Raw genomic sequence first — 18,907 nt, forward strand, 5'->3', positions numbered from 1 at the left:
ACTTTTAGTTTCAGTTAAAAAATCTTTAAATTTTTTTCCTGTATTCATTACAGGAAAAGAAAGCAACACATTGAGTTAAGGTGGGGTTCCCCTCTGCTACAACCCTGATTGAAAGCCAAACTGATGAGTCAGTTAGTTTACCTTCGTCCTCTCACTTATATAGAAAGTGATAGTCCAATCACACCTCTGATAAAAGCAATCTGTATTTTTTCCTTGTTATCCATATAAACCACTGTGTCACTGTTTACAAACTCCAGCTGTTGTTTGAGACTTGTCTCTTCAAGTTATCATGACAGAACAATTACAACGATTGTATGTAAATCATTATCTCTGACTCTGAGTCATGACACCAGACTGTAGCCTACCTGTGTCAGACCCTGAGGGAAAATGAAAACTCACCAGCAGGGTTTCCAAGTTTAGAGCCGACTGCGGGTCCCTCATTAGGGACTCCAGCTTCTTCAGCCGGCTTTCCAGCCTGCTCTCCGCCCCGAGCATGATCACAGTGCAGTGTGTTCAGGTCAAATGACATGAAAAAGCAAAAATATTAAAAACACTTGTGGACCCTGTCTACGTTTTTTTCGTCACAGGACACAGGCGGGAAGTAGACGCACTCCGCCACCGCTACTGCTTGGCTCAGCTCCTCATGTCAGCTCTTCTGTAAACTGCGGTTTAATTATTCATCCACTGCCAAAGTCCGCGGTCTCTCTCCTATCTAATTAATATGTCATCAGATAGTGAAAACCGAGCGGACTTTTCTGGAGGTGAATGAAGGCGCACCTCACTTCCAGGTGCGCCCCGTCTGCTCCCAGGTAGCTACAACAAAGTCTGAGCCGAGCACAACGTGTCCAACCTGTAGGGCAGCCTACTGTCAAGACAGATAGAACAAAACTGTACGACTTCCGGTGGAAACTACCAAACTAAAACTGTGGTTGAACTTTATGTTGGGAAACTACCGCAAAAGGAAAGCTCCTGTTACCTGTATGATAACTAATATAGAATATCTATATATAGGCCACATATATATATACATATGAAAATGATTCATAAAAATAGAAAATTATTGAAATTAATGGGACTTATCACAATAATTCATCTCTCATAATATCTAAGAAAGTTAGAGTTTTGTAAATAAATGAATAAACAATAATTCTGAAATTTTATTTTTTCAGACATGGACAAACAACAGGTGCACTTTTATTCATATATTTCTTCTGTAGAAGTAGCCTATGTAGGTAAATTCATTTAAAAAAAGATAATTAAAAAAGTGTAATTATGTAGTTTACAAACAAAAATTCAAGAAGCTAGTAATACACCTTGAGGGAGGTTCCATGTTGGAACCTTTTAAAAATGGACAGTTATTTCGTTCATACAGTAAAATCAAAGTGGTAAAAAGCAAGCAAAAACATTGTGTCACCAATAAACGAATAACAAAAAAAATAATGCTGCCATGGCAGTATATAAGGTATGGTGCTTTTATTTTGAAGGTAATACCCTGCATCCGGTTTTGTGGTGCATAACATAAGGTGACTTGACAAAAACAAATGCCATAGCCTACATCTTCCCTCATTATCTGTGTACTAAATACGTGTTTTGAATACACCACCAGTCGTGCAGGACTGGTGTCTATCCTGCCCCCGGAAAGCTGCCCCTGGCCTGATCACCCCCCACGCCCACTCCTCCACCCCACCGCACCCCAAGCCCCCACTAAGCCGGAATTCCTGCTCTCTTAACTCATTCATCAGTTTTACCCTCAGTGCACAGAGTCTCGACCAACTTTCAGTATTTCAGGAATGCTGATGCACAGCCTTGCACACGCACTGACACTAAAAATAGGAATTTACAGTGTGTGAGAGGAGTCCTTATCTACAGCTCGAAATCTGATTCATTGTGTTCTGTGAGAGAGTTGGTTAATCACTTGGCCAACATTAATATTTAGAGGGATACATTAGAACAAAATACCAGTTCTCAGTTTAGAAAAACAAAATAGATGACAAAAATTGCTCTAATAAAAAGTATAAGTATAAAAAATAACTGCAAAAGCTGAAGTTGTGAGAAAATACACCAGACATTTCCTTGCTCTTAGAATAACTTTTATTTATTTTACTTTACAAAGAGGTCTCCACCAAAGCTCTTGGTTACTGAATCTGTATTCAAATACAAACAATGTGTGAACAATCTATTCAGACAGTGGGCTGTCTGTTGTTGTTTGTCAGGGGAGGTCAGAAAAGTACCAACGAATTTAAGGCAACAAGAGCAACAAAATCTCTGACACAAAAGCATTTTTTTGTCAAAACTCTGGATTAACACACAAACTGCATCAGGTCAGAAATGGCAATGATTAAAATGTGCAATAAAACCAATAATGGCAGTCTTAATAATGTCTTTTTTTTTTTTTTTTGGCCTCTGGCCTGAGAGTAGAGGACCACTTGTTGACACCGCAGCTATCTGCATGCAGTGATGTCATCACTGACTCATACAAGCTGTTGACAAAGTCCCCTCGCCAGCCGAGGATGACACTGACATAATGGCATGACCTGTCGTGAGGGTGTAGGCTGGAATGAGTGGGGAGACAGTCAAATGTGTTGCCGCTGTCGGCACATGCACGCACATACGCACGCGCACACACACACACACACACACACACACACTCTCTCTCTCACACACATACACACACTAACTGATAGGCATGTCGTTTTGGAATGAAGGCAGGGGTCGGCCACATTTGGAGTTATTCTAGGAGTAGGTGGTGATGACTATTTATCCCTCGGGACTGTTGAACGCTACATTAAGAAGAGGCTCCTCTTGGTATGACACTGCTGAAATAGGCAATATTCGGATTTGAAGATAAAACAATGGCAGCGAGATGTGGAGGAAAAGCTGTCTACTTGGCGTTAGATATCAGTCAGTTGGCACTGTGATGTGTGATGGTATGGGTTTCAGCAGACTGGCCTATGGGGCCTCCTGGTGCTTTCTTGTCAGATAAGGGCAGGTGCAAAGTTACACAGGCAAACACTGCTCTCTAGTGGGGACACAGTATATAAACATAAAGACAAGGGGCATGTAAGAGCTTCGGCACTCACGAAATACAACCATCAGAGAAAAAAACATCAAAAACAAATGAAGAAATAAAGCACTTTTTGTGAAAATCTACAGATGCATCATCCATAAGTTAATATAACATCAAACAGTATCTGTGTAGAGTTCAACTAGAAAAACTGAAACCTTGCAATGGGACAAGTGTTGACAAAGCCTCTAAGTGATCTAGCTGGTTCAAATCTCATTAGGTATCCCCAGTAGTGGGAACTGTAATACTGATTGCTGCATACTACAGCATTTGATGGTTGAGTATAATACCACACTTGGTAATATTAGAAGTCTGCTTTTGTTTTTTTGTTTTTTTTGTGGGTTTTTGTGTTTTTTTTTTTGTTTTTTTGTATTTTTTTAGAATTGTCTGATCAGGGCCAGCAACATAAAGAAAAAAAATCAGAATCAGGACCAGTTAAACTGTCATGTGCCGTGAATGTTCATGATTGAAATGTTTCCATGAATATGCATGGCAAAAAATGATTCAAATTGTGATTCTGCTGTTAAAGCTTTGGCGGATCAGGTGAATGGTGAGGGCAGGTCTGCAAATCACACATTTCTGTACCAGCGTCATCAGGACGACTAAAGTGTTCACAGACCGTCTCAGCTACTGTATATCAGTAGGCGTCCCCTCATATATATACTATATGTTTTTGTATCATGTTATTGTTTTTGAGGAGGCAGAGGGCGCATCCTCTCCCCCTCAGAGATTGCGTGATACTGCTCAGTCGTCTGTCTTAACAGCCCAGCCAGACTCTCTCTGCACAGTGTGTAAACTGCCCAAGGATTAAGTCTTAATCTCAGCAGAATTTCTCTCCTCCCTTGAAGGAAGTGAGCAGAGAAGGAAATCACAGGCAATCAGTTGTGAGGAATCAAACCTCAGAGCGTGTGGTGTGTACTGTATTTAGATTGGGGTGGAGAGGTGGAGAGGAGAAGGGTATACTATATTCCTGGCTGTCGGTCAAAAAAGAAAAAAAAAAAAAACTCCTGAAGTCTGAGCCCCCGTCGGCCAGGTAACCCAAAACCTGGAGTGGGGAGTCAGCGTGGGATATGGGGAGAGGAACAATGTGGCTCTTTGTGCAAGCCAGGCAGAGAAAACAAACCGTTTCCCCTGGAAAGAGATCATGTTCAGGTTCCATCTGAGAAGACCACACAAGGCTGATCACAGCTCTGTCTGCTGTGTGGAGCAAGGAGAGGAGGAGGAGGAGGAGGAGGAGGAGCGCATCTGGGCAGCCGCACTAACTCGTGCACACACATACACACACAGAGACACACTTTGGGGCAAGAAGATCTGAGATGCTCCGTATCAAACACTCACTGAACACAACATAACACACAAGCCAGCAATACTCTTTGGTCCAAGACAAAATGTGTGACTGTGTTGTGTTCGTCCCCCAACGTTGACTTGTGATAGTGTGGCCATCTGGACCGCTTCCTGGGTTGGCACCCTGCTGGTCTACAGGCAGAGCGACACTGGTGGGCTGACAGGCTGAGGGACAGGCTGGAGGATGTTAGCACTATGGTTGTCCACAAGAGGGCGTGGCACTGAATCTGGCACTGCCATACAGTGTTAAACAGGGAGTCTGTTCATTAGGTGGAGAGAGAAAAAAAAAGAAGAAAGAGTGGTGAGATGTTATAGATTCTGGACTAATTCTGTTTAATTTCCATTTTCTGCCGTATCTTATATCAACATCTCTTACCCTGGACACTCATTCCTTAATCCACCCATTCTACATAAACACTGAGAATGAGGCTTTTAGTCATGTCAACGCTCGGATAACTGTCGCACAGGTCACAATCAAACCAGGAACATCTGGCCCCTTTCTCTCTCTCTCTCACACACACTTACACAGACTTTAATTCAAACACATATTAAATGTAAACAGACGCGCACACACACACACACACACACACACACACACACACACACACACACACACACACACACACACACACATGTAAGGGCCAAACCAGGGTTCTGTACTCCCTCTGTCCCATTGCGTTTTAGTTTCAAACGCTCAGCGAATACCCATGTGGTGGGATCGGATTACACGAGGCTATAAAATATCCCAAATAAAGGCAGGGAAAAGTGAGACGAAAAAACGGGCTGTTTCCTGAGGTGAAATCCTCCAGTTGGCTGCTGATTCTGTCAGAGAGGGAGATTTTAAAAAGATGAATAAATAAATAATAAAAAAAGGAGACTTTTAGCAGTGGAGACAATAGAACAGGACAGAAATGTTCGGCTCAGAGCACAGAGGTGGCCAGCTAAAGTCATTCACGTACGGCAGCCAGCTCCCATTACACACAACGTTGGGCCATAAATCCGTCCGCACGACACAAGCAGCACGCTGTGATTTCATATGTATTGGTTACTAAGGGGGCGCATGAAACCACAACAAATGACAACGAGCAAAGTAGGAACTCATTTAGTGAAAGGGAATCTTGTTACACTGGGGTACAAGATAAAGGTTTATGCAGGGCTTTCTCTATCAACAGACACCATTTCTTTCTTTTTTTTTAAACACAATCATTAAGGTGACCCCTGGCCTTTGGAGGCTTGGAACAGAATATGGAGAGCAAAGCAGGCCAGTTGAAATCTAAACCCCCTCTGTAATATCAGCGGATTAATCTCATGACATACAGTAAAATGGTAACGTGATCTCATTATGGCCAGATACCAGCGGGTGAGGACGACGGGCGGTGTTACAGCCGTTTGGACTACCAATCGGGCAAGTGAAATCAAGAGGTGCCTTTCGATTGGTCCAAAGTAAGGAGGCTTTTCAGCTGAACTCTAACAACAACATCTGGTTGGCAGGGGACAGCGGTGGTGAGTGAAGAGGAGGGAAAAGGACTGAAAGGGGGAGAGGAGAGAGCAAAACTTGTACATGGGAGAGATACGAGCTGCGGCCAGAACAGGGTGTCATTATGACATGTGTAATCGGATCGCTCTGGTTCTGCCCCTGTGTTTCCTAATGAAGCCCCAGAGCTCTATCACAGCTGAGGGCTGGCTCTCATATTAACAGCGCCTTGTAGTCTGCCTGACAATCACCTCTGTCTCTACAGCGACCTCAGAAAGATGTCTGCACTGCCTCACTTCTCATGCTGTAAGAAGCAAGGGTTTGACTTATAGGCGTCGCATATAGACAACCTCACTCGATCCGTCTCTCTAAGTGGCAGTTTGGACAGGCTATCCAATAACCTCAAGGTCATGGTTTTGATTCAGCAGCAGCCATCTGCCCTTACCCAAGACAGTGAGCCTCCTACTTTCTCATACATTGCAAACTCCTCTGGACAAGACCATCAACTCATTGGTTAAAATGTAGAAATCCCCCACCCCGCTTCTGAAACAGACACACACTCACATATCTTGGCAAAACTGAGCCTAGAAAAACAGGCTGCCATGCAAACAAAGCATTGTGACTGTCAGGTTGTGGTGAAGTGATTGCCTTTCAAAGTGACTCTCACTGCCTGTGCCCTCCACCTCCTTCCCCTGTTGTAACCTTAGAGTGCAGAGGAGTGCCAGGTTACTGGGATTCTCTATCTATGGCGCCGCACTGTTTAGTGACCGCGCACGTACTGTGAGACCTGTGATTAAGCCTCCCCTGTGCATGTACGGATGCGTGTATGCGCACATTTTCCAATCCCCGGTTAAATGCCGTTTAAAAGTAATTGCTGGTTTTTAATTTAATCTGTGCAGAATACCACATGGGTGGGGTTTGCCGCACAGAACAAAGCAATGGGATTTAGAAAGCTTATGTAAATACAGTTAGAGTCAACTTGGCATGTTTTGCTGTCAATCTCTGAAATGCGGTAAATGCCACCCATGGGCCATTTGTGCAACGCCTTCTGCCGATGTTCGAATAAGATAAGGACACACACTAGTGCAACTCATTCATACCAAATATACTAACACCTAGTGAAAGCACACCTATCTATACATTGTCTTGCTGAGAAACAGAATCTCTCACCTCCATCCTCTACTTATTCTGATCTCGGATTCGTAGACATCGCCTCTTCAGAGCTGGCTCCATGTCTCCAGCGCTTGGCAAATTAGCAGGGCTCCGCAGGCTACCCTTGTCCCTGAGTTTGGGCAAGAGCAGCGGGGTGGTGGTCCCACCTGTCTTTGGTGCTGTGGGCAGGGCATAGGCATGGTCCTCATCAGGAACATGGGGGTCTTCTCCTACATCCCCGACTCCCGCTAAGGGCTCTTCCGATTGACTGACGGGGCCCTCAACCCGCGCTGGGCCGACAACAGAGCACTTGTTCTCTTTGATGGCCTCCAGCTCACTGATAGTGGGGTCTGGGGGTGGTGCTGTTACTCTCTGCGGTAGGGAGGAGTCCGGACTGGAGGGTGTGGATGAGGAGGACATCCCGTTTGGACTGTGGTCCTGAGATTTCAGGGCAGAGGACGTGACATCGTTCAGATGGCTGTTCCCTGTGGGGCTGGGTGGGGTGTGTGAAGGTGGCGTGTGAGAGTCCAGGTGGTGGTAGACAGTGTCATGTGAAGGGGACTGTGGTAGAGGAGGGGTGGGTCTGATGATGTCGTGGAGCCCTGACCTGGTACCCTGCCCAGTTCCTGACTCCCCCAGCCCTGATAGGTCCACCACTCCATTGGCACTGGGCTCCATCTTGACTTGGGTTCTTTGAAGAACCCTTTGGATGACTTGTCGCTCTGACTGCTGCTGCTTATAGTCTGTCAGCCCCTCCGACCCTGGAGCGGAGCAGGGGGATTCATTGTACTGTGCTCTTGGAGAGGATGTTCCACTGTTGATTGTGGAAGTTGGGGATGGGAATGGCCTCTCTGATTTAACCCAATCTGTGTTGGGCTCAGTTGGCGAGGGGAGACCTTGAGTCAAGGTTCCACCCAACTTGTTGGCTACCAATCTGCTGTCCCCTTCAGGGATCCCTGGAGATGGCAGCCTGGTAACCCTGGATCTACCCCTGTCTACCCCCTCTGGCACAGGCTGGATAACTCCACTGTGACTTGGAGTTTCTAAGGTTGCTTTTGAAGGGACTGGAATAGGGATAGGAATGGGTATGGGAACAGGCAAGGGAACAATGATGGGATAAGGGACCAGGACAGTGGGCTGGGGCAGGAGAGGGCTAAAGGAAGGAATACCAAAGTTCATTATGGGAGGCATTGGGACGGGACCTCTTGGCATCATATTCAGAGGAGGGGAGTGCAAGCCAGGAAAGTAGGCTCCTGGAAAGGGATGCATCAGTCCAGGGGGATTCATAGAAGAGGAGGTGGGGGGCTGCAGATGAGGAGAGTGGGGGGGTCTGTGGATAGGGCTGGAGGGGGGACCTGGGTGTCTGGGAGGGTTGGCAAGGGGGCTTTTCATGCCCTGTGCATGAAGAGGAGGTCTGATGAAGGGGATGGGGATCTGAGGCAGGGGCTGATGTTCCAGAGGGGGGCGAGGCGGAGGTGGAGGAGGAAGGGGAGCAGGGTGGGGTGACACCTCCACAGCAGGCGGATGTGGAGGAGGCTGGATGGGTCTCTCCAGGGTTCTCAGCCCAGAGACAGGGACCTTGGAAGAGGAAGAAGAGGATGCTTCTGAGGAGGAGATGGAGGTGGATTCTGCTGAACCATGGATTAGCGCTGGCCCTTTAGGGGAGAGGTTTCTATGACGGGCTTCCCCTATGCTGTTGCTGCTGTTCCAGGACTCAGGAGTGAGTAGCTTTTGCCCGGCGACACAGCTCTCCGCCCTCCCCTCCTGACTGGTTCTGCTTGGGCTGGAGCTGGTGCTGGTGAGAGCTGCGCGTGCTTCTCTGTAGAAAACATCCATCTTGTACTGATTCAGACACTTGGTGCTGCAGAACTGGAGACGTTCCTCACCGGATCCAAAGTCCAGGTACTCTTTAGTGTGACGGACATGCTTGCACCAATCACATACCTGTGGCACAGGAGAGAGAGACTGTGGGGGGTCATTGAAGTGATATATTCTAGCTTAAAACTATAAGATTGTTGTGCAGTAAGGAAAAAAGACTGACTCTTTTCCAAACCTCTTAAGGTATGAATACAAGCTACATGTCTGGTTTAATCTTGTAATTTCATAGCATGCTTATATTAATACTTTGCACTGGAAAACAAAAGATACATTGATAGTGCCCTCTTACTCTGACATTGCTGTTTATTTTCAACACCAGTCTGGGCGAGTCCTCCGTATGGGGGTGCTGAGGGGATCTCTCACCATGGAGGTCTTCATCTCTGGCCTGACAGGGGAAAACCACAGTATGATACACGTGGCAACTGCTGCGAAGCAGTTCGTCAGACTTGCATTTGATGGATTAATTCTCCGTCTTATGATGATGTCGCCGCAGTTGCTTTAGAACCAAACACTATCCTGGAATCATTCTGTGGTTATTAAACCAAATCTGAGCTTCTTACATAACAAGTGCGAAAAATAGCTTATAATGAATTGCCTTGTCATCAAGATTAGAAGCAGTTTGAACTTCACGCATGATACCAAACCCTAAAGGGCACTACAACAAAGGAAAATGCCTGTGTTGTGAAACAGATATGATCCTACAAACTGAGTAAGGGAGATAATGCAGGTGATGTATTGTCATATTATTAATGGCCTTGCCAGTATTAATATAGGAAATTCCTCTTGATTCGTGTAAGCTGATCTGTTGTGGATCTGAGTGCTCCCCCATCTCTGTGACCCATTGAGTCGTGTTGAGTTACGAAACATGAGGCAGCTGAAGGTAAGGTATGCACTGAAAGTGGACACCTCGCCCCAGGCCTCCTGGCCTTCCTCTCAGACAAGCAGCAACAAGCCAACGGCAACGCTTTCCTCCCCACCTCCGAAAAACTAGAGAGCTTGTTGCATTCAGACTTTGTTCGACCCTCCTTTTTGTCTCTGCTGCCTTGTGAATAAACCTGCCACAGTATAAACAACAGCAAAGGTGAAAGGCGATACAGCCGCACGTCACCTCACACCAAAGAGGGTATATCCCTGTTGTGAAGGAAGGTGAAAAATCATGGCAGTGTGCATCGGAGCAGCTCTCCGAGGTTGCTGCTTTCCTGTCCTCCGGACCAAAGCCACTTAATGGTCCTCCATTAACGCGAAACTGATACTAAGTGTCCTCTACAAACTTTGACCTCCCTCCCACCATTCCTATACCGGCTCCTCCATACTAACTAGAAAGTGTATTCTCAGACACAACCCCCCCTTTTTAAATTCCTGTAAATTAATCCATCAGCTATGACCTCACCAGATCAGGAGTATCGGTTTCTGAAGGTCTGTTTACCTGCCAGAAACCACTTGAGTCTCAGAGGCTGGCTGAAAATCTGTCCCTATACAGTACCTGTATGTGCATGTGCATGTGCATGTGCATGTGCTTGTGTGTGAACTAAACACATTCACAAATATAAAAACAAATCTATAGACCATTCATCACCATATAGATATCAGGATTTGCGACCTCTCTTCAACAAAGGTCAAACCACACTTAAATGCCTGTGACAGTTTTTTGTTTACTACTAACCTTGTTGCGTTTGAAGTATGCCCGTCTGCAGGCAGCGAAACACTTCTCACTGCAGAAGCTCTTGAGCTCTGAGCCCATGCATAGAGAGTAGCGTTTTACACCTTCCTTCTGGCACCAGACACACACTATCTGCACATTCTGTACATCTTCCACTGCGAGGGAGAAATCAGAAGAGAGGAGGGCAATCAGTGGATGCAGGGTCTCAAAACCTACTGGTACACAACTTTGATAAAAGCTCAGTTCCAAAGAGGTGTGTGTGCGTGTGCGTGTGCGTGTGTGTGTGTGTGTGTGTGTGTGTGTGTGTGTGTGTGTGTGTGTGTGTGTGTGTGTGTGTGTGTGTGTGTGTATGTGTGTGTGTCTTCATCAGGGTGTTGATTATAGAGGGTTTAAACATCGCACCAGAACTCATGAGAAGTGAGTCAGGTTTCTGCTCTGTGAACAGAAACTGGTTCTTTAGCTTTCAGGGAGACCAGAGATCCTGCTGCATCCCTGTTCGACCTTATGTCTAGATTTCTGCACCTGCAGTGCAGTTTGTAAGTGTATGCACGGTGATATATTTTGTATTGTTTTGACTCAGAACTCCAGCACATCGAAAATCAAACTGAGGTCAGGGAGTTGACCTTGTAAGTTTTATTTGACCTTCAGTTCAGCAATTCATCATTATTAATACCATTTCTTTTAGGTCCAGTGTGTTGGAGAACACATTCAACAGGAAATGCGTTACTGTAAAAACACTTATTAGCTGCGTGGTATATAAAGGTGAGGCTATGGGACAACATCAGCTTGTGCACCCGATGCTTGACATTAGATTTTCATGTATAAAACTTAGAATGGTCTTCATGTGTTGCCCACGTACCTGCTGATGGCTTTATAAGGGGGACAATGACTGGGGCACTCTTGTGCTCCTTGGGGGTGGTCAGGGATGAACTTGTTGACGAAGAGGATGGTGAAGAGGAGGGGACGCTGGAGGAGTCTCTCTCTCCGCACTTCATGGCCAGGACTGAATGACTGACTTTGGTGTCCAGGCTCTTGGGTTTTGGCAATGAGTTTTCTGGAAGATGAAAACACAATGTAACGGCACGACTTGGATTTCCCATGTGATACTACGGTATAAATCTTACTGTCATAACGTCTGCACCTGTGACAATGCCCCACAAATATTAGTACAGATATGCTGAGAAACAATAGGTGTATCTGAATGAAACGAAGTTGCAGCTACAGGTGAGACTGTCTGCTAAATTTGAACAGTGACTCAATGTCTGCACTAAAACCTGCAGAACCTGCTTGATAGTGTAACATCAGAGCTGTCGACACCTGCCCTCACCTTTTAGCACGGACACATGCTGACGCCTCTCTCTGTAGTTTCTGATCTCATTGGCCTCTGACTCTCTGAGATCTACCTTGTCATAGCCGTACCATCCCAGGAGCTCGTTCATGGTGCTCTCTGCAAACGTCTGCATGAGAAAAGAGGCGAAAGAAATCACTGATTAACATTCTATGTAAAGGGATAGGGTAACTGAGCCATAGTCTGCCTACAAATGGGAAATTGTGAGCGTACATCTTAGGGTTGTTAGTGGAACTTTTTATCCTATGTTAAACATAATCAGACCTTCCTACTCTGAATCAATGCGAGGGATTCTTTCTCAGCCCCAGCCCTGTTGGAGAAATGAATACGGGCACAGTGGAGTACAGTATGACGCTTTTTCCATGATGTATTCAAGTTGTTTACTCTTGCTAAATCTGAGACGGAAAGGTTTAAAACCTAACACCAGTGTGAAATCTATGAATCATCCTTTGTTTATCTCTTTTAATTGGAAAAAAGAGGGAGAAAAGAAAACTGTTCTCCGCAGATGGGATGTGTGGTCTCTCTCTCTTTTTTTTATTTTTTTATTACGACCAGATGAAAAAAAAAAAAAACAAAACACAAAGGTCTCTCTCTTTATCCACCCACCTCTCTCTGTGGCTTTGGGAGAACCGGATTGGAGGAGAAACCTGATCCGGAACGGGCAGAAATCAGAGCGGGACACCCAACACCACAGCGAGGTCCCACGGTTCTCGGAAATGCCCCACTCCTCTCCCTTCTTCTCTCTCCAATGTCCACCACTCTCTCTCTTTCTCCAGCTTTCCCTGTCCCTCCCCTTGCCCCCTTGCCCCCCCCCCTCCACCCACCTCCCATCTTCACCATCCTCCCCTCCACCCCAGCACCTTCCAACCCTGACACCCGACACAGCTCTGCCTCTCAGGTTTCACCCTTTTCCAGCACAGCCAGTCTGCTGTGGTGGTGTTGTAGTGCTGTAGTACTGACTGCACATTCTTTCCCCTGCTTTCCTCACTCCGACCTCTGCTCCGCACTAAGGGCCTCAAAGAAATGGATCTCTCCCTTGCTTGCTCACTTTCTGCTGTGTGTGTGTGTGTGTGTGTGTGTGTGTGTGTCTGGGAGAGTGTGTGGGTGAGTGCAAGCAGTGGTATCATATCCAGCTAAATATGCCTAACGATGATTAAAGTTAAGTATCCGATGTCTGGTGCTGCGCTCGGGTCTGACGTGGAGGGAGTAGGTCCGAATGTGCTGTTGAAACAGATGTATTACAGAGACAACACACGGCTGGACCTCAGCTGAGCAAGAAATCAGTTTGCCTCCCTGCCTTCCTGTCTGTCTTTCTTTTACTGTCTTTCCTTTCACCCCTCTCATCATTTGACTCCTTTTAAAAAAAAAAAAGGTGCACATCTCCAGGATTTCACTTTTCAATTAAAGTCTTACATGTTTCCCCATCATTCCCAATTTGGACATCATGGTGTTCTCCGGAGGGACTACACCGATGGCAGCTCTCCTATATGGATACAGCTCAGTGTCATTTAGTCTTTCTGTTTTCTTGTTAACCAAAGACGGGGCAATTTTTTTTCTTCTTCTTCTTCACCCACCCCTCCACTTCCCACAATGTTGTTTTTGTTTCTTTTTGGCAGTTCAGACAAACATCTGCTTTGTGAGAGTGACAAGCCATATCCCAAACCACAGAGAGAGTTGCAGCCAAAGGCAACAAACCGGGGCCGACCCTGAGATTCAGCCCAGGCAGGCTTACATCAAGCGGGGATAGTGTTTCGCATGTTTTGATTAAAATTAGTTAAGTTGTAACACTACACCTCCCCTGGATATCAAACGCTACAATCCAAACCACTTACACAAAAAGAGCACATTTCCTCTCTCACGAAAAGCCAGAATCTCGCCCCCTCCCAAAAAAAAAAAAGAAAAGAAAAGAAAAAAAAATGCTTGTCTTTTTAGATTCCTCAGCTCCTGCTTGAGGGAGCTTCGGATATCCCTCACCACCACAGTCACAGTCTTAAATAGCCAGTGTCCAGACCCAAACAAAGCAGACAATCCATGGATTAGTTTCCATGCAGTAATAGGCTCATAATGGTGGGAGGGAATCGTGTCTGTTAGTGTGGTTTAACTTATTATTGCCTGTGCAGTAGCTGTCTTTCAAAGCAAGAAGCAGAGGAAGAGGCTCCTAAAGGACATATCACTATAGTGAAGTTATATTCTGATAGGAATATAAGGAGTAGGAGTCTGGTTTGGTGTTTGCATCCTGAAAAAAAAAAAAATGGTGTGATAGTACATTAGTGTTTTCCCCAGTGTGCTGAGGAAGGCTATTTAAAGGATATAAATGCCCTCTCTCTGTTGGAAGGCATGAGGGCAAGCCTCTGTGGTAGAGCAAGTGTGCAGCACCGCAGGAGCGAGGAAGAAGTGACGCACATCTGGATCTCCGCTGGACATTAGAGTGTGCGCGTCCGGCCACAGCTGGCCTGACATGGCGTCACTAGAAGGCAAAGGCCAACTTTCTCTTCTTCACTGCTTACAGTTATAATCAAAACGTCCCATTCTCGCAGTGTGTGTGTGTGTGTGTGTGTGTGTGTGTGTGTGTGTGTGTGTGTGTTTGTGTGTGTGTGTGTGTGTGTGACATTTCCAGTTTAGACTGATAATAAATATTTATTAAAGTTAGTTTATTTTCTTACATGGGGGTAAACTCTGCGCAAGGCCCAGCGCTTTTCTAACAGCCTGCTTCTAAAATGTCTCAGTGAGTTATGATAGCTTACATAAAAGACACAAGGAGAGCATTCATTGAAAACAAACATAGTGTGTATCTGATTATTCCCAGCACTGATTTGTGCGCAGTTGACTCTCGCTGGCCTCAGTAGGAAGACATTGCGTGCGTAAAAAAAAGTTCAAAAAGACGTCTCACTGGATAAAATCTTATCTAGCAGTGGCACACACACTCACTCTCACCTTCATCTCCTGGTTGATCTCCCTCTTTACGGGGTGCGCGGGTTTCCTGCTGCGTTTATTTTCCGGTGGTCTCCCTTTCTCCATCTCTGGCATAGTCCTGATCTGGCTGGATCCTATCCGGATCAGTGATGGGTGTCAGCTGGAGTAGTTCTAGCGGAGCAGGTCAGAGTGAAAGCTGTCACACCCGGTGACAGTGGCTGTCATTCCCGGACGTCTGAGTCCTTCATCTGGGGCTTCACACCATTCGAGTTCACTGAACATGCGTGCGCTCCGGGCTGGAGGCTCCGCCGCCGAACAATCCACTCTCTCCTCTCCGCCGCTCTCAAGCGCCTACCGGTACCCAAGATAAGACTTCCGGTCACCAATTTCAAAGTAAATTCCTATTGACAACATACGACTAAACGACTAAAATGACGACGACTAAAATTAGGAACTCTGATAATAGGATTAATTAAAACTAAATAACAAAAAAAAAGAAGGAAAAGTGCAAAAACTTCATTTTTTCATGCTATGATCCCGGCTAAATCTTCTACCCATAACACTGGCTAGAGTTACTGACAGTGTAAAACAGGTCAGGAAAGGACCTGTTGTAAAAACTTCAGTGTAGACCAATTATCCAATTATTAATTCAGGCCTATATATAGGCTACAAATATATATACACACGCTAACAGTAACACTTACACTATTACTAGTAACTATCCTATTAACATTCAATTGTTACACAATTTCTTTTATTATCTTGGATATGAATGTGGACTTTGCTCTATTTTGTCCTTAAGACACACACACACACACACACACGCTTAGCTACTTTCCGCTTTTATTATGAAAGCTAAATCGCCTGGCTTCCGGTCTAATCCACGCTCTCTCTGTGCAGCTTGACGCTGCCCTCTCCGGATAGGGAAGGGAGGGCCCTGTGATTTGGTGTAACCCAACACCTGGCGCCCACCCCTCCCAAATCTCAACAGATACATTTCATAAGGAATGCAAAGACTGTGTTTTATCTGAGGGGACACAGTACAAATACTGTCTGTAAACTCTTGTCTTAAAATAAAGAGATGAAAAGAGCGCTGTGAGTTAAACGATATCATGGCAGAATGTTTGGGGCTTTCTCAAATGGCATCTGTTTGATCACCGCCCGTGTGTTTCTAACTTTGTGTGTGTGTGTGTGTGTGTATGTGTGTGTGTGTGTGTGTGTGTGTGTGTGTGTGTCTGTGCGCGCGCGCTGCACAGAAAAACACCTGAAATGTCCACATTTGGCCCCTGAGCCACCCTTTGCCTGGAGGAAAAGCCCCGCATGTCTCAGGGCAGGGATTACATTTACATAAAGGGACGTGTGCGTGCAACTAAGATCTTTGAACACAAACATTTGTCCCATGGTTATTCCTGATGGTGAAGGCCAGACGATTCGTTACACTATCATGTTTCTCAGCTGGTGACGAAAAGGATGGAGATGATCAAGTTGATTTCAGAAACATAAACACGTCACTTCACTGTCACCTCACCATCCGGTCTCAATCAACATCCGGTCGATTCTCCCACTTATTCTGACGAAGTTCATCTACAAAGATGGTCATGTCATTACCAGGCATGTGGGGCAGCCGGGTTTAGATGGCTCCTCTGCGTCCTTAAACGTCTCTCTCTTGCAGGACTTTCACTTGGTCGCCCAACCCCATGCAGGCAGAGAGACAGACAGGTAGACGGGGGTTGGAGGAATCCAGGGACCACGCTCGTGTAAACAGAAACCCGATCCAGGGCGCAGGGCTTGGGTTTCGCCCCCTCGTGGAACCGCTGATGATACCCGATCCGGCTCGGCTTTGGGAACAGGGCTTATCTGATGCCTCACAAAAGGCCCCCTCTCCCCGGCTCTCCATAACAGCGCACATCTGGTGCCTCTGCAGGGAGCGCTGTCCCTTTAGGTTCCTCTGGGGGGGGGGGTGAGGGCGGGGATAAGAGCGTCTCAGTACTCCCTCAGAAATCCACTTACACCAATGACAGAGGACTGGAGACAGTATTTATAGGTCTAAAGTTTCAATCCCCAACATCTGGACCGAATCATTAAAATTGGCCACTTTGTGTATCATTACCTATATTATTGCCCACGGACACGAGATTACAGTGAATTTATCCTGTCAGTTTAGAAGATGATTGAAAATGTTGCTGTGTGTCTTCAGCATTAAAAAGGATGTACAGTGTGATCCCACTGTGCTTTACAGTGAGCTGTAGTCACCGTCGGGGGGCGATGTCTACCCATAAGTTTTGAATAGTTGTGTCTGTGAATATAGTCCGGTGTTTTCCCTGCGTCAAATTACATGCAAATATAGTCATCATGTTCAGGGCATCAGGCCTAGCGACCAAACACACTGACCTGCAGCATCTAAAACTATTTTCTTTGGAATCGGTATTTAGATTTGACCAAAAAAAAAAAATATTTACATTTTTGACAAAAGTTTTGGAAAATTCTTTTTTTTCTTTTTCACAATTTTCCATAACAGAAAATGAATACAGTGGCCCATACTCTAACATAGCTACATACACTGAAAGTTAATTATTTGTGTTTGTCCAAGGCAACAGAATTTAGGGTCTCCAGTCAAAACTTTGTTGAAAGGTGTGAGATAATGTTCATGTCCTGTTTTAATCCAAACGAAATCTTAATCTCAACCAACTCTGTATGTGTTGATAAACCAGCAGAAACATAATTACAAATACAATACAAAAACTAATTCATATAATTAAATCAAAATATAATCAGATTATGTTTAATCATATATGTTGCTGCACTGTAGTTGCACACAGGCCCTACTATTGTGCAGTTTGTTCGTTTACTCATGCGTGTAGCCTATGAATATGTATTAGTATAGTTAAGGGTTATTACAAGTTTTAATGGTTAATTAATTAATTGCCGTCACAGATTAATTGCTATTTTTTATATTTAATTGAGTTTACTTATTATTTATCTTCACATAGACTTTAGGATAAAGATGCTCAAAAGGGTGATCACAGAATATTACACACCTTCAACAGCAGCAAATTATATAGAAATTATTAAAGCCTAAAATATAGCCTAAATTCACGGCTCTAAATGTCCATTAAACAACAAACACCAAACTTTTTTTTTTTTTTAATGTGTCCAGAACACTAGGTGTCGCTGATGCCACACTTACCCTGCAGAGACAGTTCAACAGGTTGTATTAACTTCTGTTTGCCATTTTCCCTCCTTTCCATTTGATTTTTTTTTCTACTCGAAATAAACGTTTTTGAGTTTTACCAGCTGAAAGAGGCGCCTATCATCTCAATTATTATGATCCCAATTACAGCCTAAACTACACAGCATATGAATCCTCATCACCATGGCAACATGACGGTGGGAGTAGTGTGCAGGTGTATTCAGACGATCGCCGGTTCGGTTCGACTTATCTGGCCACTATATAGAGTACAATCTTTAAAACAGGGCGTCGTGCCATTGAGCAAGGCACTTCAACTTCCACTGGACAACTCTGCGGATTGGTGGATGGGTCGTGTTGCTCAGCTGACTTCACAAATGTTCAAATAAATAATGTATACAATCTTCCTAAAGTGAGTCATTACTTCCATAAGTTTGAAGTTGCTGCGGCCAAACCACTATTAGGCTACATTACATTTCTGTATATCTCTTATTACAGCCTCAGTGTCCGGGTCCCCTATAGGCTACGTCACAGACCTGCAGCTGGTATAAAAAGCTCCGTCTGATGCAGCGTCCACATTAGAGAGAAGCAGCGTCTGTGGGCAGCCTCCTCCATCTGGCCAAATTACTGCAAAAATAAAAAAAACGGAAAAATTGAAAAATAATAATTAAAAAAAACCCCAAAATGTCCAGAATGACGATCGTTCAGCTTGGAGTGATTGTGTTCGCCATATGTTTATCAACACAGGTAAGATGACATTTCTTTTTTTCTTTTTTTTTTTTTTTTTGGTCCTCTATTCCTTTCAAATGTTTTGTTGCTGTTAAATTGATTTTATGCCTTAAAGTAGTGGTGGGTGTTTCTTGGTAGGGGCGGGGAGAGGAGGAGGT

General features: G+C 45.0%; 2 protein-coding genes and 1 long non-coding RNA gene across 8 annotated transcripts in view; 1 reads left to right on the forward strand and 2 right to left on the reverse strand.

Annotated features, from left to right (window-relative positions):
* Positions 1-835, reverse strand: part of LOC111661385 (rho-associated protein kinase 2-like) — a 30,444-nt gene extending 29,609 nt beyond the window's left edge. For 3 of the 5 annotated variants that reach the window (XM_023414925.2, XM_023414926.2, XM_023414927.2), the window contains exon 1: positions 400-835. In XM_023414925.2, the coding sequence (XP_023270693.1) occupies positions 400-495 (96 nt within the window). In that variant the 5' untranslated portion in view covers positions 496-835. The remainder of the gene's footprint in view (positions 1-399) is intronic. The other 2 variants (XM_023414929.2, XM_023414928.2) reach the window with 1 other exon arrangement.
* Positions 836-2,068: 1,233 nt separating this feature from the next.
* LOC111661409 (sine oculis-binding protein homolog) lies at positions 2,069-16,681 on the reverse strand. Of its 2 annotated transcripts, none has more exons than XM_023414960.2 (8): positions 16,442-16,681; positions 14,855-15,184; positions 11,900-12,029; positions 11,432-11,626; positions 10,576-10,727; positions 9,202-9,297; positions 7,053-8,978; positions 2,069-4,667 (listed from the first exon to the last, which is right to left on the reverse strand). In XM_023414960.2, the coding sequence occupies exons 2-7, from the start codon at positions 14,945-14,947 to the stop codon at positions 7,062-7,064; spliced, it is 2,583 nt and encodes an 860-aa protein (XP_023270728.1). In that variant the 5' UTR covers positions 14,948-15,184; positions 16,442-16,681; the 3' UTR covers positions 2,069-4,667; positions 7,053-7,061. The 2 variants fall into 2 exon arrangements, with proteins under 2 accessions (XP_023270728.1, XP_023270727.1); XM_023414959.2 differs by having other exon boundaries at positions 7,053-8,999.
* Positions 16,682-18,585: 1,904 nt separating this feature from the next.
* Positions 18,586-18,907, forward strand: part of LOC147818645 (uncharacterized) — a 2,228-nt gene continuing 1,906 nt past the window's right edge. The window contains exon 1 of the long non-coding RNA XR_015437797.1: positions 18,586-18,767. This is a non-coding gene — a long non-coding RNA (uncharacterized LOC147818645). The remainder of the gene's footprint in view (positions 18,768-18,907) is intronic.

Source organism: Seriola lalandi, unplaced genomic scaffold (assembly GCF_002814215.2).
Source record: "Seriola lalandi dorsalis isolate HSWRI2012SDOR001 ecotype SW California unplaced genomic scaffold, Sedor1 jcf7180002054544, whole genome shotgun sequence".
Taxonomy (NCBI): domain Eukaryota; kingdom Metazoa; phylum Chordata; class Actinopteri; order Carangiformes; family Carangidae; genus Seriola; species Seriola lalandi.